Below are 23,822 nucleotides of genomic sequence, written 5' to 3'. Positions count from 1 at the left end.
GCGGGACAGGTACAGGATGGCAACAACTGCCCGAGTTACTCCAGGAACGCACAATCCCTCCATCAGTTCTCAGACTGTCCGCAATAGGCTGAGAGAGGCTGGACTGAGGGCTTGTTGTAAGGCAGGTCCTCACCAGACATCACCCGCAACAACGTCACCTATGGGCACAAACCCACCGTCGCTGGACCAGACAGGACTGGCAAAAAGTGCTCTTCACTGACGAGTTGCGGTTTTGTCTCACTAGGGGTGATGGTCAGATTGGCATTTATCGTCGTAGGAATGAGCGTTACACCGAGGCCTGTACTCTGGAGCGGGATCGATTTGGAGGTGGAGGGTCTGTCATGGTCTGGGCAGTGTGTCACAGCATCATCGGACTGAGCTTGCTGTCATTGCAGGCAATCTCAACGCTGTGCGTTACAGGGAAGACATCCTCCTCCCTCATGTGGTACCCTTCCTGCAGGCTCATCCTGACATGACCCTCAAGCATGACAATGCCACCAGCCATACCGCTCATTCTGTGCGTGATTTAACGCAAGACAGGAATGTCAGTGTTCTGCCATGGCCAGCGACGAGCCCGGATCTCAATCCCATTGAGCACATCTGGGACCTCTAATGAAACTGATTTACTTTCCTATTTATGCTATTTTTATTCCTCCGCCAGTTTTGATCCTTTATATTGGGCAGACAGACCAGTTCCCTACCTCCTCCATTTTTGGGGTAACGCTGTAATCAATTGGTTGTACTCTTAGATTGAGCAGACAATACAATTCTGATAACAATACCATTCCAATTTACAATATCATTTAAAAACAAAATACCCTTTTCAAACATCTTTCCCATAAATACAGGTATTTTATCAACCAGCACATTTGAGTTCAGCCATAATATTTGTTGTGCATTGTTGTTTGACATGAAAATGAATGAATTATTGACAGGGTAGGAACCAAAGTGTTGGTCAATGTTTCAAGGGGACCGTAAATGAGATGTTTTCTTAACCCATGTAGCTAGCTAACATATGTTTCACCTATTCTTCTCTTATTTAACATATTGTTGCACAAACAATATGCTTATCTAGGCCTACACCAGCACTGGTACCAGGCTGTATTAGCTTTATACATTTGTTCTGACTCTTAGTACATTTAGCAACTTAGCTAGCCAGCTAACTAGCAATTAGCAGCTAAAAATATATATTTTAGTCCAAATGGCTAAGAAAATACAAACTAGCAGATAGTGTATCTTACTGTCTGCAAACTACTATTAGTTTGTGTAATTATAGAACACATGGAAAGCAGCATAGTTTTCACCAACATCTTGTTCCATCTATCTGACCCATGCAGACTGCCGAGTGAACGGCAAGGAAGTGTTCATGACTCCGTGGTCGAACAACTGATCTCTCCTTGTGTGACAGGGGGCAGGGCTTTGTGTTTGGAAGTGGCATGCAGCAGGAGGGAGAAAGACGACTCAAGTAGCCACCTGAGTAAACTATAAAAATGGACATTATACCTGCCTGAGTTGCGTATCACATTTAACTAACCAAATATTGAAATACTGTTATAGATTGTAAAGTAAAACCCCAAACCGGTCCATGCATCAATACCGGTATATAGTAAAATGTGGTATACCACCCGGTTAGTTTGGGGTACAGTCAGTAAATAGGAAAGTTAGCGTTGCGGGTACTGACCTCATTGATGCTGACCTCTGCCTCCACGTACTGCAGGCCCTTCTGGATGATGGAGATGAGGGCAGCAGGGGGAACCAGGGCTCCGTTGATATTGGACTGGCTGATGTGGCTTTCTATGCCAAAGGTGAACGCCGAGTGGGAGAAGCCTAGCAGAAGGATGTAGCGAGAGGAAGGGGAAAATGAGTTGCACACCACTGTCCTTCAAATCACCACACCACTGCTTCACTATGTTAAATTCACCTTGCAGAGTTTACACTCAGTGTGCAAAACTGGTTGAAATTATGTCATAATAATGTAATTTCAACCAATGTCTGGTTGTAATAAACATTTCAACTGCCCAGCGGGCAGCACTCAGATAACTTCATCGGGGTAGGGGGCAGTATTTTGACATTTGGATGAAAAGCGTGCCCGTAGTAAACTGCCTGCTTCTCAGGCTCAGAAGGTAGGATATGCATATTATTAGTAGATTTGGATTGAAAACACTCTGAAGTTTCTAAAACTGTTTGAATGATGTCTGTGAGTATAACAGAACTCATATGGCAGGAAAAAACCTGAGAAAAATCCAACCAGGAAGTGGGAAATCTGAGGCTTGTAGTTTTTAAGTGATTGCCTATCTAACACACAGTGACTTAGGGTTCTTTTTGCACTTCCTAAGGCTTCCACTAGATGTGAACAGTCTTTAGAAAGTTGTTTGAGGCTTCTACGGTGCAGAGCGTGAACAAAGGAAGTTGGAAGTTGTTGACTCAGCAAAGGACATGAGTTCACTGGCGCGGGTTCACGTGAGAGTTAGCTGTGTTCCATTACATTTTTCAAGACATTGGAATCGTCCGGTTGGAATATTATTGAGGTTTTATGTTAAAAAGGCCCTAAAGATTGATGCTATACTTCGTTTGACATGTTTCTACGAACGAAAATGTGCTTTCCCTTGTTTATCTATAATTCTTTGAATAACAGTTTAATATTTTATCAACGTTTATGATGAGTATTTCTATAAATTGATGTGCTCATTCACCGGAAGTTGTTGACGTAAAAACATTTCTGAACATTACGGGCCAATGTAAAATGGAGTTTTTGGATATAAATTAAAGGTTGACCGATTAATCGGAATGGCCGATTAATTAGGGCCGATTTCAAGTTTTCATAACAAATCGGTATTTTTGGCCACCGATTTGCAGAATATATATATATATTTTTTATAAATATTTTTTAGCTAGGCAAGTCAGTTAAGAACACATTCTTATTTTCAATGACGGCCTAGGAACGGTGGGTTAACTGCCTTGTTCAGGGGGAGAACGACAGATTTTTACCTTGTCAGCTTGGGGATTCAATCTTGCAACCTTACGGTTAACTAGTTCAACGCTCTAACCACCTGCTTTACATCGCAGTCCACGAGGAGCCTGCCTGTTACGTGAATGCAGTAAGAAGCCAACTTAAGTTGCTAGCTAGCATTAAACTTATCTTATAAAAAACAATCAATCAATCATAATCACTAGTTCACTACACATGGTTGATGATATTACTAGTTTATCTAGCCTGTCCTGCGTTTCATATAATCGATGCTGTGCGCATTCGCGAAAAAGGTTGCTCCAACTTGTACCTAACCATAAACATCAATGTCTTTCTTAAAATCAATACACAAGTATATATTTTTAAACCTGCATATTTAGTTACTATTGCCTGCTAACATGAATTTCTTTTAACTAGGGAAAATGTGTCACCTCTGCAACAGAGTCAGGGTATATGCAGCAGTTTGGGCCACCTGGTTCGTTGCGAACTGTGTGAATAGTATTTCTTCCTAACAAAGACAGCCGACTTGGCCAAATGGGGGATGATTTAACAAAAGCGCATTTGCGAAAAAAGCACAATCGTTGCACGACTGTAACTAACCATAAACATCAATGCCTTTCTTAAAATCAATACACAGAAGTATATATTTTTAAACCTGCATATTTAGCTAAAAGAAATCCAGGTTAGCAGGCAATATTAAAGAGGTGAAATTGTTTCAGTTCTCTTGCGTTCATTGCACGCAGAGTCAGGGTATATGCAACAGTTTGGGCCACCTGGCTCGTTGCAAACTAATTTGCCAGACTTTTACGTAATTATGACATAACATTGAAGGTTGTGCAATGTAACAGGAATATTTAGACTTATGGATGCCACCCGTTAGATAAAATACGGAACTGTTCGGTATTTCACCGAAAGAATAAACGTGATAGTTTCCGGATTCTACCATATTAGCCTGTCAAGGTATAGGGGGCAGTATTTTCAGTTTCGGATGAAAAGCGTGCCCAGAGTAAACGGCCTAATACTCGGGCCCAGAGTCAAATATTTGCAAATTATTAGTAGATTTGGATAGAAACTCTAAAGTTTCCAAAACTGTTTGAATGATGTCTGTGAGTATAACAGAACTCATATGGCAGGCAAAAACCTGTGAAAAATACAACCAGGAAATTAAAATCTGGTTCCTGTAGTTTTTTTCAAGTCCCTGCATATCGAACACACAGTGAGTTAGGGTTCATTTTGCACTTCCTAAGGCTTCCACTAGATGTCAACAGTCTTTAGAAAGTTGTTTGAGGCGTCTATGGTGAACAGAGACCGAACAAGAAGGCTGGGAAGTTGGTGACCCAAGGAAGGACAATCAGTTAATTGGCGCGCATTCACGCGAGAGTTAGCTGTGTTCCAAAACGTTTTTCAAGACACTGGAATCGTGCGGTTGGAATATTATTGAAGTTCTGATTGAAAAAGGCCCTAAAGATTGATGCTATACAACATTTGACATGTTTGAACGAACGTAAATATAACTTTTTTTTGACTTTGTCGTGATATTTTCCTTGTGCGTCCTACATTTTGAGTAGCTTACTGAACGCGCAAACAACATGGAGTTATTTGGACATAAATTATGAACTTTATCGAACAAAACAACATTTATTGTGGACCTGGGATTTCCTGGAAGTGCCTTCTGATGAAGATTATTAAACAAAGCATGCGTGTCCATGTATGCTGATGATTCAACCATATACGCATCAGCAACCACAGCTAATGAAGTCACTGAAACCCTTAACAAAGAGTGACAGTGTTTTAGAATGGGTGGCCAGTAATAAACTAGTCCTGAACATCTAAAACTAAGAGCATTGTATTTGGTACAAATCATTCCTTAAGTGCTATACCACAGCTGAATCTGATAATGAATGGTGTGGCTGTTGAACAAGTTGAGGAGACTAAATGACTTGGAGTTAGTTACCTTACATTGTAAACTGTCATGGTCAAAACATATAGATTGAATGGTTGCAAAGACGGGGAGAGGTCTGGCAGTAATAAAGACATGCTCTGATTTTTTGACACCACACTCCAAAAAGCAAATTCTGCAGGCTCTAGTTTTGTCTAATCTTGTTTATTGTCTAGTCGTGTGGTCCAGTGGTGCAAGGAAAGACCTAGTTATGCTGCAGCTGACCCAGAACAGAGCGGCACATTTTGCTCTTAATTGTAATCAGAGGGCTGATATAAATACTATGCATGCCAGTCTCTCTTGGCTAAGAGTTGAGGAGAGACTGACTGTATCACTTATTTTTATAAGAAGCATTAATGTGCTGAAAATCCCAAATTGTTTGCATAGTCAACGTACACAGCTCTGACACACACACTTATCCCACCAGGGGTCTTTTCACAGTCCCCAAATCCAGGACAAATTCAAGAAAACGTAAAGTATTATATAGAGCCCTTATTGCATTGAACTTTCTTCCATATATCTCAAATAAATAGCAAACATGGTTTCAAAAAACAGATAAAGGAACCCCTCGCAGCACAATGCCTCTCCCTTACTTGACCTAGATAGTTTTCTGTGTATGCATTGATATGTAGGCAACGTGTGCCTTTTTAAAAATGTATGTAGTTTTGTCCTTGAGCTGTACTTGTCTAATGATGTTCTGTATTATGTCATTCTGTATTATGTTTCATGTTTTGTGTGGACCCCAGGAAGAGTAGCTGCTGCTTTTGCAACAGTGTGGCTCAGTTGGTAGAGCATGGTGTTTGCAACGCCAGGGTTGTGGGTTCGATTCCCATGGGGGACCAGTACGGAGAAAAAAAATGTATGAAATGTATGCATTCACTACTATAAATTGCTCTGGATTAGAGAGTCTGCTAAATTACTAAAATGTAAAGGTAATGGGGATCCTAATATAATAACAAATACCAAATGTTTATGTGTAGATATTAGAGGTCGACCGATGATTTTTTTTTAACGCCGATACCGATACCGATTATTGGAGGGCCAAAAAACCGAAACCGATAAATCAGACGATTTTTTTATTCATTTATTTGTAATAATGACAATTACAACAATACTGAATGAACACTTATTTTTACTTAATATAATACATCAATAAAATCAATTTAGCCTCAAATAATGAAACATGTTCAATTTGGTTTAAATAATGCAAAAACAAAAGTGTTGGAGATGAAAGTAAAAGTGCAATATGTGCCATGTAAGAAAGCTAACGTTTAAGTTCCTTGCTCAGAACATATGAAAGCTGGTGGTTCCTTTTAACATGAGTCTTCAATATTCACCAGGTAAGATGTTTTAGGTATTATAGGAATTACAGGACTATTTCTCTCTATACGATTTGTATTTCATATACCTTCGACTATTGGATGTTCTTATAGGCACTTTAGTATTGCCAGTGTAACAGTATAAGCTTCCGTCCCTCTCCTCGCTCCTACCTGGGCTCGAACCAGGAACACATCGACAACAGCCACCCTCGAAGCAGCGTTACCCATGTAGAGCAAGGGAAACAACTACTCCAAGTCTCAGAGCGAGTGACGTTTGAAATGCTATTAGCGCGCACCCGGCTAACTAGCTAGCCATTTCACATCGGTTACACCAGCCTCATCTTGGGAGTTGACAGGCTTGAAGTCATAGACAGCGCAATGCATTGCAAAGGGCTGTTTGAATGAATGCTTACGAGCCTGCTGCTGCCGACCATTGCTCAGTCAGACTGCTCTATCAAATCATAGACTTAATTATAACATAATAACACACAGAAATACAAGCCTGAGGTCATTAATATGGTCGAATCCGGAAACTATCATCTCGAAAACAAAACGTTATTCCTGTTACATTGCACAACCTTCAATGTTATGTCATAATTACGTAAAAGTCTGGCAAATTAGTTCGCAACGAGCCAGGCGGCCCAAACTGTTGCATATACCCTGACTGCGTGCAATGAACGCAAAATGACACAATTTCACCTGGTTAATATTGCCTGCTAACCTGGATTTCTTTTAGCTAAATATGCAGGTTTAAAAATATATACTTCTGTGTATTGATTTTAAGAAAGGCATTGATGTTTATGGTTAGGTACAGTCATGCAACGATTGTGCTTTTTTCACAAATGCGCTTTTGTTAAATCATCCCTCATTTGGCCAAGTCGGCTGTCTTTGTTAGGAAGAAATAGTCTTCACAGTTAGCAACGAGCCAGGCGGCCCAAACTGCTGCATATACCCTGACTCTGTATGCAAGAGAAGTGACACATTTTCCCTAGTTAAAAGAAATTCATGTTAGCAGGCAATATTAACTAAATATGCAGGTTTAAAAATATATACTTGTGTATTAATTTTAAGAAAGGCATTGATGTTTATGGTTGGAGCAACGTGTACATAAGCAATTATATGCAACGCAGGACAGGCTAAATAAACTAGTAATATCATCAACCATGTGTAGTTAACTGGTGAATATGATTGATTGATTTTTATAAGATAAGTTTAATGCTAGCTAGCAACTTACCTTGGCTTCTTACTGCATTCGCGTAACATGCAGGCTCCTCGTGGAGTGCAATGTAAAGCAAGTGGTTAGAGCGTTGGACTAGTTAATGTTAGGTTACAAGATTGAATCCCTGAGCTGACAAGGTAAAAATCTGTCGTTCTGCCCCTGAACAAGGCAGTTAACCCACCGTTCCTAGGCCGTCATTGAAAATAAGAATGTGTTCTTAACTGACTTGCCTAGTTAAATAAAAACATTTTTTAAATAAATTTAAAAAATAATAATAATAAAAAAAAAATAAATAAAATAAAAAAATCGGCCAAATCGGTGTCCAAAAATACCGATTTCCGATTGTTATGAAAACTTGAAATCGGCCCCAATTAACCGGCCATTCCGATTAATCGGTCGACCTCTAGTAGATATACAGTGCATTCAGAAAGTATTCAGACCCCTTCCCCCTTTTCCACATTTTGTTAAGTTACAGCCTTATTCTGAAGTGGATTAAATAAAAACATTTCCTAATCAAATCGCCACACAATACACCATAATGACAAAGTGAAAACAGTTCTTGACATTTTTGCAAATGTATAAAAAATGAAATAACTAATTTACATAAGTATTCAGAACCTTTGCCACGAGACTCGAAATTGAGCTCAGGTGCATCCTGTTTCCATTGATCTTCCTTTATTGGAGTCCTGTGTGGTAAATTCAATTGATTGGACATGATTTGGAAAGGTACACACCTGTCAGAGCAAAAACCAAGCCAACTTTCCGTTTTTATTTTTGCAAACATTTCCAAAACACGCTTTTTGCTTTGTCATTATGGGGTAGTTTGTAGATTGATGAGGATTTTTTTTAAATCCATTTTGGAATAACGCTATACAACGTAACAAAATGTATAAAGTCAAGGATACTTGACAGACTTATAAAGTCTGAATACTTTCCGAAGGCACTGTAGATCAGATGTGGGTCTTACCTGACTCTTGCAGGTATCTGTACACCAGGAAGTTGACCTCATCACTGCTAATGCTCATTTTTAATCCTGGTGGTCAAACCATGGGGTCAGCGAAGGGAATGGGAGCCTAGGAAGAGAGAGAGAGACACACACACACGCACAGTTACAACACAGCCTGACAAAATATGAATGCTGGCCAGCTTGTGTTATACTCAGATACTTATTAACAGATTAAAACAGACACTTCAAATGAACCCAGTGCCTTCGTCATGGTTGAACATTTGGACGCTTGCCGATGGGCTTCAGCTTACCACTACACTGATTAGTGACTAGGCATCTAGTTGGAACCGAGCTTGCTTTTGAACTTGGGAGTCTTGGCGAGTGGCAACATTTACAATCTAGACTACATGTTGAAAGTCAATGATAGTAGATCCATGCAAATACCCTGAGTCAATTCCCAAGTCAATAAAACAAGGTGTAAAATGACATGAACTCACAACGCAGAGTTCCACACTAACATTTACCCCTGGTGGCACTGGTGCCTCTAACTGTTTCAGTTAGTGGCACCAGCCCATGATTTGGTGGCACCCCCTAAACATATTTGCAGTGTCACACATGCCTGCTTGTCAAATATCTCATCCCAAAATCATGGACATCAATATGGAGTTGGTCTCCCCTTTGCTGCTATAACAGCCTCCACTCTTCTGGGAAGGCTTTCCACCAGATGTTGGAACATTGTTGCAGGGACTTCCATTCAGCCACAAGAGCATTAGTGAGGTTGGGCACCGATGTTGAGCGCTTAGACCTGGTTCGCAGTCGGCGTTCCAATTCATCCCAACGGTGTTCGAAGGGGTTGAGGTCAGGGCTCTGTGCAGGCTAGTCAAAGTCTTCCACACCGATCTCGACAAACCATTTCTGTATGGACATCGCATTTCGCAAGGGGGCAATGTCAAGTTGAAACTGGAAAGGGCATTCCGCAAACTGTTGCCACAAAGTTGGAAACAAATTTCGACATTAGAATATTAGACGACACACAGGCCATTTTGAAAACGAGAAATAGCTTTTTTAGGGGCAGTCTCTCTTTAATAGCGACACTAGTTGCTACCAAAGTTGTGTTTTTCCCCCCATTGTATTTTGAAATATTATACAACAGGGCTGGGAAATGCCATTGACCTGACGACACAATATTATCACGATACCGATACGATATGTATTGCGATTCTCACGATTCTATATGTATTGTGATTCGATACTGCGATCTGATGCTCCAAACATATTGCTCATTATGTCTGCTGCAGACAAGAGAGCATGAGAAAAATTAGTTTGTCACGGAAATAAAAGTGCTGAAAACATGGCTCACTATTTAAAAACACGGAGAACAAGCTATAGGGTGTAAAATACCGGCGTTTTGGCACTAGTACAGCGGACTAGCGTTAGCTAATATCTAAAACCGATACTTTGACTCCTCCAAGTATCAATATAATAGTGTCCAAAAAATAATGTTGTGATATGTAACTAGCGTTATTTTCCCCCATCACCATTATACAAACATGAGGTGGGACAGAGGCTTGCACATTACAACAGCAAGCCCCAGCTAAACAGGCAGGCACAGCAGCAGGGCAGACACTTACAGGAATCATGAGGATAATGCATTTTACTGTTTAACAAATTAATGGTTTTATCTGCCCCAAAATTTGAATGTTTTGATTGAGGTGACAAAGTAGAATGTGCAGGTTGCACCATTGCGACCAATTTAAAAATGTTTACTTGCACAGCTAAGTCAAAGGGTCACAAAATGTGACAAAATGGTCTCAGTCTGTAGCCCTGCCAACAGATGACATAACTCCACTATGTAACACCATATCAAATGGGCACACCTTTTGATCCCTTACCTTGCCTGACCTACTTTGGGGCAAATTCATAACACTCTGTGGTTACGGCCAAAGTTATCATCATCAATTGGCAGTACAATCATGGAGTTAAATTCCATCCTGGCCCTCAGGCAAGGCACCAGTTTCCATTCATTACCCCCACAACTGGAAATAATTACTGAGCCCTCCTTAAGAGGGCAGGCTGATTCATGTGGACAAAACCACTGGGGGAAAGGAAACGGGGGGGGGGGGGGTTAGGAATAACATCCCGCATAGTTTGTATCCCTGAGATGCGTATTTATTCAAGTGAGCCACACACTGTTTAAACAAGGCGTGGAAATAAACAGGGACGTGTAGGATGGCTGGATTGGAACTTCTGGCACTTCATCATGCTAGCCCACTGAAAAGTACACACAGAACAGAAATGAGGATATCTAATGGTAATCAAATCAAGAGAGCCTTGGACTCTGGAGAATGCGATGCACTTCACCACGCACAGACAATCATGACAATGATGGGAATGGGATCGTGTTACAATATGTGGCATTAGTCACGGGTACAGCTGATGGGTTTGGTTGTACATTTGGGATAACACACAGGAGACACCCATAGTTGGTCCTATTCACATTGACTATGAGGGGTGAGGTCGCTGAGAAACAAGCGGTGTGTCTACATTTCAAGATATACAGTTGAAGTCGGAAGTTTACATACAGCTTAGCCAAATACATTTAAACTCAGTTTCACAATTCCTGACATTTAATCCTAGTAAAAATCCCCTCTCTCTGGTCAGTTAAGATCACCACTTTATTTTAAGAACGTGAAACGTCAGAATAATAGAGAGTGATTTATTTCAGCTTTTATTTCCTTCATCACATTCCCAGTGGGTCAAAAGTTTACATACCAAATACTAATTGAGTGTAGCATTGCCTTTAAATTGTTTAACTTGGGGTCAAACCTTCCACAAGCTTCCCACAATAAGTTGGGTGAATTTTGGCCCATTCCTCCTGACAGAGCTGGTGTAATTGAGTTGTGTAATTTTCAGTTCTGCCCACAAATGTTCTATAGGATTGAGGTCAGGACTTTGTGACGGCCACTCCAATACCTCGACTTTGTTGTCCTTAAGCCATTTTGCCACAACTTTGGAAGTATGCTTGGGGTCATTGTCCATTTGGAAGACCCATTTGCGACCAAGCTTTAACTTCCTGACTGATGTCTTGAGATGTTGCTTCAATATATCCAGATAAATGTTCCTTCCCATGATGCCATCTATTTTGTGAAGTGCACCAGTCTCTCCTGCAGCAAAGCACCCCCACAACATGATGCTGTCACCCCGTGGTTCATGGTTGTTATGGTGTTCTTCGGCTTGCAAGCCTCCCCTTTTCCTCCAAACATAACGATGGTCATTACAGCCAAACAGTTCCATGTTTTTTCATCAGACCAGAGGACATTTCTCCAAAAGGTACGACCTTTGTCCCCATGTGCAGTTGCAAACCGTAGTCTGGCTTTTTTATGGCCGTTGCGGAGCAGTGGCTTCTTCCTTGCTGAGTGGCCTTTCAGGTTGTGTCGATATAGGACTCGTTTTACTGTGGGTATTGAAACTTTTGTACCCGTTTCCTCCAGCATCTTCACAAGGTCTTTTGATGTTGTTCTGGGATTGATTTGCACTTTTCACACCAAAGTACATTCATCTCTAGGAGACAGAACGCGTCTCCTTCCTGATTGGCATGACGGCTGCGTGGTCCCATGGTGTTCATACTTGCATACTATTGTTTGTACAGATGAACGTGGTACCTTCAGATGTTTGGAAATTGCTCCCAAGGATGAACCAGACTTGAGAAGGTCTACAATTTTTTTTTCTGCGGCCTTGTCTGATTTCTTTAGATTTTCCAATGATGTCAAGCAAAAAGGCACTGGGTTTGAAGGTAGGCCTTGAAATACATCCACAGGTAGACCTCCAACTGACTCAAATTATGTCAATTAGCCTATCAGAAGCTTCTAAAGCCATGACATCATTTTCTGGAATTTTACAGGCTGTTTAAAAGGCACAGTCAACTTCTGACCCACTGGAATTGTGATACAGTGAATTATAAATGAAATAATTTGTCTGTAAACGGTTGTTGGATTACTTGTGTCATGCACAAAGTATATGTCCTAACCGACTTGTCAAAACTACAGTTTGTTAACAAGAAATTTGTGGAGTGGTTGAAAAACGAGTTTTAAGACTCCAACCTAACTTCCGACTTCAACTGTAGATCCTGAGAAATAAATCAAAAAAGTAAATTTTTTCACACACACAATACACAACAGGTGTATGTTATATGCCGAGTACACTGCTCTTCTCGTGTCCCATACCAATAACAGGCAGGGTACCTTTCCTTGATTCCACACCTCTCTCCTCGCCGCCTCCTCAAAATGCAAATTGAAAGACAAATTGAGAAAGAGCCAGGGTGTCATTCTAACTTCTAGCTGCTGAAAAACACCATCCCACTGGCCAGGATTAGTGAGGTTAAGCCAGACTATAGCCTGGATCCTCCTTGGCCTTATTTTTTTTATATGTAACCTTTATTTAACCAAGTCAGTTAACAAATTCTTATTTACAATGACGGGGGCTGGGATTAAAAATAACATTACAAATATATAAATATAGGACAACACACATCACGACAAGAGGCAACACTACATAAAGAGAGACCTAAAACAACAACATAGCAAGGCAGCAACACATGACAACACAGCATGGTAGCAACACAGAACATGATACAAACATTATTGGGCAAAGACAACAGCACAAAGGGCAAGAAGGTAGAGACAACAATACATCACCCAAAGCAACCACAATTGAAAGTAAGTGTGTCCATGATTGAGTCTTTGAATTTTTATTTATTTATTTTATTTGACCTTTATTTAACCAGGTAGGCAAGTTGAGAACAAGTTCTCATTTACAATTGCGACCTGGCCAAGATAAAGCAAAGCAGTTCGACAACATACAAAAACACAGAGTTACACAAGGAGTAAAACAACATACAATCAATGTGATGCAGTAGAAAAAAATACTATATACAATGTGAGCAAATGATGTGAGATAAGGGAGGTAAAGGCAAAAAAAGGCCATGGTGGCAAAGTAAATAAAGTATAGCAAGTAAAACACTGGAATGGTAGATTTGTAGTTTGAAGAAAGGTCAAAGTTAAAATATAAATAATATGGTTCAAAGGAGCAAAATAAATTAAATAAATAAATACAGTAGGGGAAGAGGTAGTAGTTTGGGCTAAATTATAGATGGGCTATGTACAGGTGCAGTGATCTGAGAGCTGCTCTGAATGAAGAGATTGAAATAACTGTCCAGTTTGAGTTTGTTGCAGCTGTTTCTAGTCGCTAGCTGCAGCGAACTGAAAAGACGAGCAACCCAGGGATGTGTGCGCTTTGGGGACCTTTAACAGAATGTGACTGACAGAACGGGTGTTGTATGTGGAGGATGAGGGCTGCAGTAGATATCTCGGGGGGGGGGGGGGCCTAAGAGGGTTTTATAAATAAGCATCAACCAGTGTGTCTTTGATGGGTATACAGAGATGACCAGTTTACAGAGGAGTATAGAGTGCAGTGATGTATCCTATAAGAAGCATTGGTGGCAAATCTGATGGCCGAATGGTAAAGAACATCTAGCCGCTCGAGAGCACCCTTACCTACCGATCTATGAATTATACCTCCGTAATCTAGCATGGGTAGGATGGTCATCTGAATCAGGGTTAGTTTGGCAGCTGGGGTGAAAGAGGAGCGATTATGATAGAGGAAACCAAGTCTAGATTTAACTTTAGCCTGCAGCTTTGATATGTGCTGAGAGAAGGACAGTCTAGCCATACTCCCAAGTACTTGTATGAGGTGACTACCTCAAGCTCTAAACCATCAGAGGTAGTAGTCACACCTGTGGGGAGAGGGGCATTCTTCTTACCAAACCACATGACCTTTGATTTAAAGGTGTTCAGAACAAGGTTAAAGTCAGAGAAAGCTTGTTGGACACCAAGAAAGCTTTGTTGTAGAGCATTTAACACAAGATCTGGGGAGGGGCCAGCTGAGTATAAGACTATCATCTGCATATAAATGGATGAGAGAGCTTCCTACTGCCTGAGCTATGTTGTTGATGTAAATTGAGAAGAGCGTGGGGCCAAGGATTGAGCCTTGGGGTACTCCCTTGGTGACAGACAGTGGCTGAGACAGAAGATTTTCTGACTTTATACACTGCACTCTTTGAGAGAGGTTGTTAGCAAACCAGGCCAAATACTCCTTAGCCGGCCCACAAGAATGGAAAGGTCTACCGTATCAAAAGCTTTGGCCAAGTCAATAAAAATAGCACAACATTGCTTTGAATCAAGGGCAATGGTGACATCATTGAGGACCTTTAAGGTTGCACTGACATATCTGTAACCGGAGCGGGAACCAGATTGCATACAAGAGAGAATACTATGGACATCAAGAAAGCCAGTCAGTTGATTATTACGTTTTTGCAACACTTTTGATTAACAGGGCAAAATAGAAATAGGCCTATAACAGTTAGGATCAGCTTGATCTCCCCCTTTAAATAAAGGATGAACCGTGGCTGCCTTCCAGGCAATGGGAACCTCCCCAGAAAGGAGAGACAGGTTAAAAAGTTTGGAGATAGGCTTGGCGATGATAGGGGCAGCAACTTTAAAGAAGGGTCTAAACCATTGGACCCTGATGTTTTTTTGCGGTTAAGTTTCAGGGGCTCCTTTAGCACCCCAGTGACTGCTTGCAGGGAGAAACTTTGTAGCGGGGCAGGGGGAAAAGAGGGAGAAGCATTGGTGATAGTCACATTAGAAGGGGTGGGAGATGAGGAAATGTTGGACGGGCAAGGAGGCATGGCTGAGTCAAATAGAAATCCTGACTTAATGAAGTGGTGAATAAAGAGCTCAGCCATGTACTTCTTGTCAGTAACAACCACATCATCAACTTCAAGGGACATGGGCAGCTGTGAGGAGGGTTTATTCTCCAGGTCTTTAACCGTTTTCCAGAACTCATTGGGGTTAGACACACAGAGAGTGGGTCTAAAAGAGAGTGGGCCTTAAACCTCTGAAATGAAGAGACGTTCCCTGGAACCATCGATCCTCAGCTCGACTTTATATCGGAGATGCTAACTATGGTGTTGTTGTTCAATACGTCAACAAAATAACAATAGAATGCCAGCCATTCTAGCCTTGGACCATTTCTTTCCCTCCACACACTTTTGTGGTCTGTTTGTATACAAGACTCTCTGTGGGCTATACTGTAACTTCTACCATATCTCACCTTTTGCACTTTGCCCAAGGACAGCACTCTCTCGCTGAACACGAGGCCCAAGCCTATAAGTGTGAATGCATTAAAACAGTACAGTTTGTATGGCACAATCCAACCATAAGTCACAGCCAGGGCCCGGACTTGAACCTGATCAAACATTTCTGGAGAGACCTGAAAATAGCTGTGCAGCGACGCTCCCCATCCAAATTGACAGAGCTTGAGAGGATCTGGAGAGAAAAATGGGAGAAACTCCCCAAATACAGATGTGCAAAGATTGTAGCGTCATACCCAAGACGATTCTAGGCTGGATTCGAGGCTGTAATCGCTACCAAAGGTGATTCAACAAAGTAAAGGGTCTAAATACTTATGTAAATGTGATATTTCAGTTAATACATGTGCAAAATGTTCTAGAAACCTGTTTTTGCTTTGTCATTATGGGGTATTGTGTGTATAGAATGAGGATATATATATATATTTTTAAACCAAAATCAATTTAAGAAAAAGGCTGTAACGTAACAAAATGTGGAAAAAGTCAAGGGGTCTGAATACTTCCCAAATGCACTGTATTTGCTTGCTAATGGACACACCTTCCTGTCCGTCTCCAACTGTTTGAACAAAATAGCCTGATCACTTTGTTTAGATGTGGAAATCAAGTGGCCTACCTGGACAAGAAGATGCTTATTTCTCAGAATGAGTTGCCAATTCCTTACAAAACACAGACTAGACAGCTAGCGCATACCAGTCTGGCTAAAATGCTACTAACTCTACATGGTACTGCAATGCCGCCTGCGACAAACTGAGTATTCATTTTCCACATTCATTGATCCTGCCGTCTTAGTATGGTCTGCTCTAAATTTTGGGAGAGGAGACATAAAAAGGGTATTGTTATAAAGGTTAAGTTCTCCTCCATTACAGTACAAATAATGTCTCAATGTGTTTCGGTGTCCATATGACCGATTATGTTAGACCAAACCTCAAATGCAAATAGCGAGTTGAAACTGCTTGTTGTCAGAGAGGAAGTGGCAGGGGGAGGGGCTTGGTGTCTGTGTGCGAGTGGGAAAGTACACAGTACAGAAGGAGTGAAGGAGACGAGACCAAAAAGACAAAAACACTCAAAAACGAAAACAATTAAATAATACTTGACTTTTGCAATACAGGCATTTGGAACATTGCGCTAAAACATTCATTTGAATTAATTCAATATATCTCCCAGCCCTAGTTTCCCTCGTGCCTCTTTGGGGTGATGACAATTCAGTTGGGTCAAGGAGAGCGAATATGGCTCATTGGTGCGAGTTAGTTGTTTCTCTGTTTGACATGCACTGAAGTACAGGCCTCAACCCCAGAGTCCCGACACCTTGACGAGGGTGTGACTGCATCTGCAGACTCCTCTCCTGCTCCTTCGCAAGAGTTGACGGTCTGTTTGGGGATTTGAAAACCCAAAGTGCACAGAGTGGATGAGAAAGGACTATGTTGATGGAAAGTGACACACATCATGGGAGATGTGCTCCTGCGGGATATCCAAAACAACTCCGCATTCTGGTAGTCCAGGTTTGAGCCAAAGTATGGAGAAAGTCATCCTTACAATGCAATCTTCAGGCATGTCAGTGTGATTCTGTGATGACCATTGGGCTTTCTAATATACTAAATGCGACAAAAGCACAACTTGCGTGTTGCTTCTGAAACCCTTCTCAGCTCAACAAAAGCACAACTTGTGTGTTGCTTCAGAAACACTTCTCAGCTAACACTATGCATGTTGTTACATACGATTATGTCAGCCCCAGACTACTCACCATGTGATCCAAGTGTCTTTCAGAAGCTCATTGCTCCACCGTCCAGAGGAGGATCTCAGCAATCTAGGAACAAAGACAGTGAACAGAATAATGACATTTACACTTGAGTCATTTAGCAGACGCTCTTATTCAGAGTGACTTACAGTTAAGTGCATTCATCTCAAGGTAGCTAGGTGGGACAACCACATCTCAGTCATAGTAAGTTTCCGCAATAACGTCAGTGCTGTAAAAGTCAAGCGTGAAAAGGCATTTATTTTTAATTCCAGTTTATACACTGTTCATGTTGACCCTCTCTGAGTAAGTACATAAGAGTGAAACCTTGAGTATACTGTTTAAAAGTATATAGCTAGCATGGCAAGAGGATGATGCTTTCATAGCAACGTCAGAGCTCATAATCATGCACGACAAGTGGGACGTAACAATCCCAGTGCATTGATATATTACCTGCCGATATTGTATGGAAATTGTAAGGGAAATGTTGCAGTGCCAACGCAGGCAGATTGAGGAAAGAGTTAAAACTGACTGGCCAAGAGGGGTGTGTCGCTATACTATCAGACTGGGTCAGTGTTGAATCCATACAGCCAATGGACCTTTGTGCTACAAGTGCCCTGGTAGGAGTACGCAAGCAGCAGACTGAGAAGAATAATTACCTAGCTACTACTGTAACGTTACATGTACAGTACCTTCGTGTACAGCTGTGATAGAAAACGCTATCATATTCAACGTTACAACATTAGCACTACACCAGTCGGCACAATTTACTATCCGCAACTTAACGTTAACTACCTAACTGCGCAATTTAGGTTTTCTCATTTATAACGTTAGCTAGCGACAGTAATATTAAAAAACGATGTTGTCTAACGTTAGCTAGCTACAGTAGCTACCGTTAGTTGGCGTTATGTCACCGGCTAGCCTAAGCTAACGTAGCTTGCATTGCTAACTAGCTAGCGCGAAGAGCACAAAGCCCATCCCCCACACGGTTGTACGCAAGAGGCTAAGCTAACGTGGTGATTAGCTAGCTAGCCTGAGCACCGCGACGTGGTTTTTCGCTCGCCACACTCTCCCGCGACCATGAGGCATTGCTAAACAAGGATTTAGCGGTAGCTAACTAGTTAGTCACAAAAACATATTACAGGGCATACCTTTAGAAAGGGGTCGCAATATTTTGCATTTATTCCTGTGTTCCAACAACAAACAAAAAAAACACGGTTCGTTCTTATATGAACGGTGCTGGTTAGCTAGCAAGGCTAGCTAGCTGCTCTTTCAAAATGTGTCCCCATAATCCAGTAGCTAGCTACCTACTTTGTCTGAAATCTTTTGATAGATGGCTTCCGCTGTAATCCACGTGTTAAAGCTAAACCATGTTATCTCTTTCCAAAGATTGCAAAATTGATATGTCAAGGAAATTAATTAACATTTTAACGCTAATAGATAAGATACAAAGCCAGGCGGTTCGAAGCCAACGGCTTCAGACACTCAACACAGTGACGCGACTTTCCCTACAAAAATGGGCAGTCCAAGGCAGCTTGCTACAGTATTTCCAAACACCACTCATTGAAGCGGGGAACAGAAAACATAGTCACAAATAGAAGAAGGAGCAGTGACGGCAGTGTACAGGAAATGTTTTTTTTTTCTTCCCCAAAACGCAAAACAATTCAAACGTATGGTAAACCAATATTGTATTAATTTAGATAATTCGATCCCATACAGTTCGGTGAATGTATATTTTATACAACCAGTCTCTTTGCATGTATTAATATTGTCCATAAAGAAATGGGAGAGTTCATCTACTCATAATAGAATTATGAAGAAATAGGCAACTTTCACAATCATATACAGTACTTAGAGCCAGCACACAATGGCTCCATCACATAATAACCATCCCTCCCCCTCCTCCCAAATTGGGTTTAAGAACCTTCACTTGGTTCCACCAATCAGATGAAAAGGAAAAAGAAAAGAGGCCTCAAGCTTACAGCCAGCCACCAGTCAAAACAGTTTTTCACCCATCCCCCACTATTACACATTTTTGCCTGGCTGGGCACCACTAGCCATAGATAAATTACTCCCCACCCTCTATCCTTTGCTGGTCATTCATATTGAGAAAGTCAATAACAAGCTGACATTATTGATGTGTACATATATAACTGTTTTCTATTTGCATACATGTTCCTAAGTGCTTTGCACTGTTTTAGCTGGAGATGCTGATCAAAAGATACACGGGAGTAAGATCTGAGAAGCACTGACAAGGCTGTGAAAGTGTCATGGAAGTTGTATATCAGCCTGGGATGAGACGTTGAGATGGGATCATTCCATGATTCCTCAGTACATTTTAGATCTACTATAGCTGTATCAATGATAGGATGACGATAGCACAAGATTTTCCTGCCATAATTAAAAAAACTAGACTGAATAGTACTGATTCAGTGCTAACATATGACTGTTGTCCTCGACTGCCCCAAGTGAAGATTCTGCTTCATCGCTCCAGACTTCCCTGTGCGAGATGATGACACATCATGAAATGGTGAATGCCAGCAGAAACACAATAAGCACAACAAGAGGAATAAGTAGTGAGTAGCCAATATACAGCACATCCTTCATTCCATGTTTTTCTTCCTTTTCCCGCCACTACAGAGTACAGGCTCAGCAAGGAGTCTCAGAGGGTCTCGCTCTCTCTCTCCTACACATGCACACACATGATGCAAATTCAAATAGATGTAAATGTGATTCGTGTTGTGCCTCATGGAATGGACAGCATGTTACACTGCGTCCATAAAGAATTACTCTATTCACTATTCCCCACCACCTAGTCGCAGGGCCTTCTCAGTTCCCGGTGATAATGGTTGCTAGCTGCTTACAGTAATGGATGAAGTGAAAAAAGAAACATGAAATAACCCTGGTAACTAACAGCACAGACAGGGCAAGAGTAAAGCAATAACCAACGCTTCCTATCTCAGTGTCAAAAAAAACACATGCACTTTTTCCCCCTATACCATTATACCTGAATAACATTTGTTGTTGTTGTCAACAAATTAGGATGTTGTTGTTGTTGTTGTTAAGTTGGTAATGTTATTGTTGGTTTTAATGTGATTTGAATGTGGTCAGATGATGATTAACTGAAAGTGTAATACTGTATGCATGTTCCCATTGGGTGCATCTGGCACACCGGAGGACTGATACTGTGGCTGTTACAGTGCTGGTGCTGCAGTACCCGCTGTACTACAGTTTCTTGTATCCCGCTGATGTTGTTCCCCTAGTTACTGCCTTTGCTGTTCTGAGCTCTCTCCCTTTGATCCTCCCACCAAATTATCTCAGTAGTCATATGGCTCAGTGTCAACATCCCAGTAGTGTCCATTAGACTTCCAAGTCTAATATATCTTAATGTGCCACACACACAGATGCCACAGTCTGCACGCACACAACACAGATAAACACACTAAGTGAAGAGGTGTGTTTAGAGCACAGTTTTTAGGGTATGGTCACTAGGGTGTGTCTGGGGGGGGGGGGTTGTGTGTGTGTGTGTGTGTGTGTGTGTGTGTGCGTGTGTGTGCGTGCGTTCTAGTAGGCTTTCTGGATTCATGTGCCTGTTTGGGCCAAAACAATTTGTTTCTGTGTAGAAAATATATTGAACATGCAATCGCTAACTGAGCAGCAGCATGCCAGAAAAATGTACGCATTTGTGTTGGCAGAGAAAGTGTACTGCATTGTACTATTGTGAAATCAAATGTGGATTGTTCACTACTATGTAGCTCAAGGTCAACGCTCCAACAGAGGGCTTAGTACAGAACTGTACATCTCTACATAATTGGTATTTTTCTCACACGCTCCCTCCCTCTCTCCCTCCTCCCCTTTGAGGAAAACAGAAATATATGCTCCATCACTCCCACTGTGTGTGGGCGCATTGGCAGCCTCTCTAATCAAATGCAGAGTGCATTCCCCTTTCCCAATGCCAGGGTTTACTCAATGCATTATTCAGCAGAGTCTAACTGTACATGGCTTCAACACCAATTCTCTCCCCCACTAACATAAATCCACTGATCCATATACAGGACATGCATACACGAGTGCTAAAACCACTAATATTGAAACCGCAAAGCATTATTTTGGGTTAGCACAGTAGCTCCGTCTGTTATGGTTATTTTGCCATAGCTATGTGTTTACGGGGCTGTACTGTAATCTGAGAGTACAATATGTTATGTATTAGAAAGATATTGTCTACAATTTACACTGAAGGTGCTGATTGTGCGGGAGGAATCGGAGCATGTATGTGGGATACGAAATGATGTATGTTAGGGATTTGAATAGGAATCAAAACACTGCCTGATTATCTGTTGTGTGTGTACCTGCTTGGGTGTGTGTGCGTGTACATGCGTGGGTCTGTGTCTGTGAGGAGGTTGCTATAGCAGGGCTATTAGATGAAGGGGTTGCAATGGATATGAGCACAGCGGTAACTTGTTTAAATATGCGGAGGACCTGTTGGCATTGTGTAATTGCTTGGATACAGCTACGCAAATGAAAGCTTTCGCCTGCTCCCTTGGCGACAGTAGTACTGCGTACATTCTCTTTTTTTATCTATTTGAGTGTGTGTATGGGTTGGAGGCGGGGGCTGGATGGGGGGGACTAATGAGGGAAAACAGGACAAATCCTTCAAGGTAGAATATCTCCAACACCGCTATAGGCTACTGTGATTGTTCTGTTCCGGATACAGAAGAGTCAATTAGCCGTCGTCGCTCACTATTGTGGCATCGACAGCATGACCAGAGCGAGTGGTGCACTTTGGCAATTCATCATAAATCAATGTCAGTGATGCAGCCCAGTATAGGTATACTGACAATATGGTATCTAAAAATGAAGGGTTCATTCAAAACCAATCACCTCAATAATATGTCACTTTCTTTGTGTACATTCAGAACACAGCACTTCCTCATGCACAACGTCAACATGGTGCAATCAATGCATGCTGATTTATCCCCATGAATGAAAGCATGTGTGGCATCATCATGCTCATCCTGTCCCCAGCAGTCAGCTGGAGACAGACTACTGCATGGGCTCCAGTGCCTGCTCAGCACTAGTTATTTTTAGCCCAACCAGGGGAAACAAAGGGGAAGAATCAGCTTTCATATCCCATTACTCTTGTTGCTTCACCTCCAAATCTGGCCCACACAGAAAGTCTCAGATTCTCCTGCGAATCTTCCTCCACCGCAGCTATGTTTAGGCTTAGCCACACATATACAACAAATGCCATTCATTTTGTACTTGTGTCATGTCATTCCTCCTCTTCGGCTATGTTGGGCACGAGTTCTCCCTGTTTCCTCACTATGTGGTGGGGATGGGCATGGTTATTTTGGGGGCCTAAGAGCGGAGGTCATGGTCAAAAAAACACATTGATTTCCAATAGGGAGGCAGCTTTATGCCACTTTTTAAGGCTCCTGAGGGAGGTTGTAAGCGTTACACTGCAGACAGAGGTAGCTTAGTAGCACATTAGGCAGGGGCTGAACGTCCCTTGGGAGGAGAAGATGGAAATACCAGCAGAGGCTGGTAGTGAATGATCGTTATGGATGGAAGACCAGTAATGAGCCAATTTGGATCCAATATGGCTGCATGGCTACAAGGGGTTTCCAGGGGAATCCCCTGAGCAGATCTAGAGTATGGAGAACCATGGAGAAGCCACTGAGGATATCTTATAATGGCTTCCTCTAACGTAGCTCTGGGTAAATAGAGAAGGGATCAATCATTGCTCTAAGTCAATAATAATAATAATAATAATGCAAATAAACAGTATGATAACCCAAATATACTATATAGAATACACTGAGTGTACAAATCATTACGAACACCTTATATTGAGTTACACCCTCTTTTGCCCTCAGAACAGCATCAATTCATCGGGACATGGACTCTACAAGCTGTCAAAAGTGTTCCACAGGGATGCTGGCACATGTTAAATAAAGGTTAAATAAAATGTTGACTCCAATGCTTCCCACAGTTGTGTCACGTTGGCTGGATGTCCTTTGTTTGTGGACCATTTTTGATGAACACGGGAAACTGTTGGGTGTGAAAAACCCAGCAGCGTTGCAGTTCTTGACACACTCAAACCGGTGCACCTGGCACCTACTACCATACCCTGTTCAAAGTCACTTAAATCTTTTGTCATCAGGTGACACCAATAAGGGATCACAGCTTTCACCTGGTCAGTCTATGTCATGGAAAGAGCAGGTGTTCTTAATGTTTTGTACACAATATATACTGCATTTTATATCTAGTGAATTTAATATTCCAAAATTCACATAAATGAATGAAACAATAAATTAGCATATGCCATTTATTTCAATTGAAATGTTCTCAAAATTGTAAAATAAAGATATTTTAGTTGATAATCATGAGGATAATAACAGGAAATCTGGGAAGCTACTTTGCATTTTTCTGTTTCTATGACAGCAGAGACACCTTGTGGCAAAATAGGAAAAATATCTTCTGTTCTATAGC

The 23,822-nt window shown here is 41.5% G+C and overlaps 1 protein-coding gene across 3 annotated transcripts in view; it reads right to left on the bottom strand.

Moving 5' to 3' along the window:
* LOC115156660 (F-box-like/WD repeat-containing protein TBL1XR1) overlaps positions 1–18,879 on the bottom strand; it is a 36,291-nt gene extending 17,412 nt beyond the window's left edge. The window contains exons 1-5 of one of the 3 annotated variants that reach the window (XM_029704191.1): positions 18,482–18,879; positions 17,483–17,562; positions 17,340–17,402; positions 8,413–8,518; positions 1,682–1,827 (exon numbers count right to left, since the gene is read on the bottom strand). In XM_029704191.1, coding sequence (XP_029560051.1) covers positions 1,682–1,827; positions 8,413–8,470 — 204 coding nt within the window. In that variant the 5' untranslated portion in view covers positions 8,471–8,518; positions 17,340–17,402; positions 17,483–17,562; positions 18,482–18,879. The remainder of the gene's footprint in view (positions 1–1,681; positions 1,828–8,412; positions 8,519–17,339; positions 17,403–17,482; positions 17,563–18,481) is intronic. The other 2 variants (XM_029704190.1, XM_029704189.1) reach the window with 2 other exon arrangements.
* Between the last annotated feature and the right edge of the window lie 4,943 nt (positions 18,880–23,822).

This window comes from Salmo trutta, chromosome 21 (genome assembly GCF_901001165.1).
Source record: "Salmo trutta chromosome 21, fSalTru1.1, whole genome shotgun sequence".
In the NCBI taxonomy this organism is placed as follows: domain Eukaryota; kingdom Metazoa; phylum Chordata; class Actinopteri; order Salmoniformes; family Salmonidae; genus Salmo; species Salmo trutta.
This window is presented reverse-complemented; position numbering and strand designations above follow the sequence as displayed.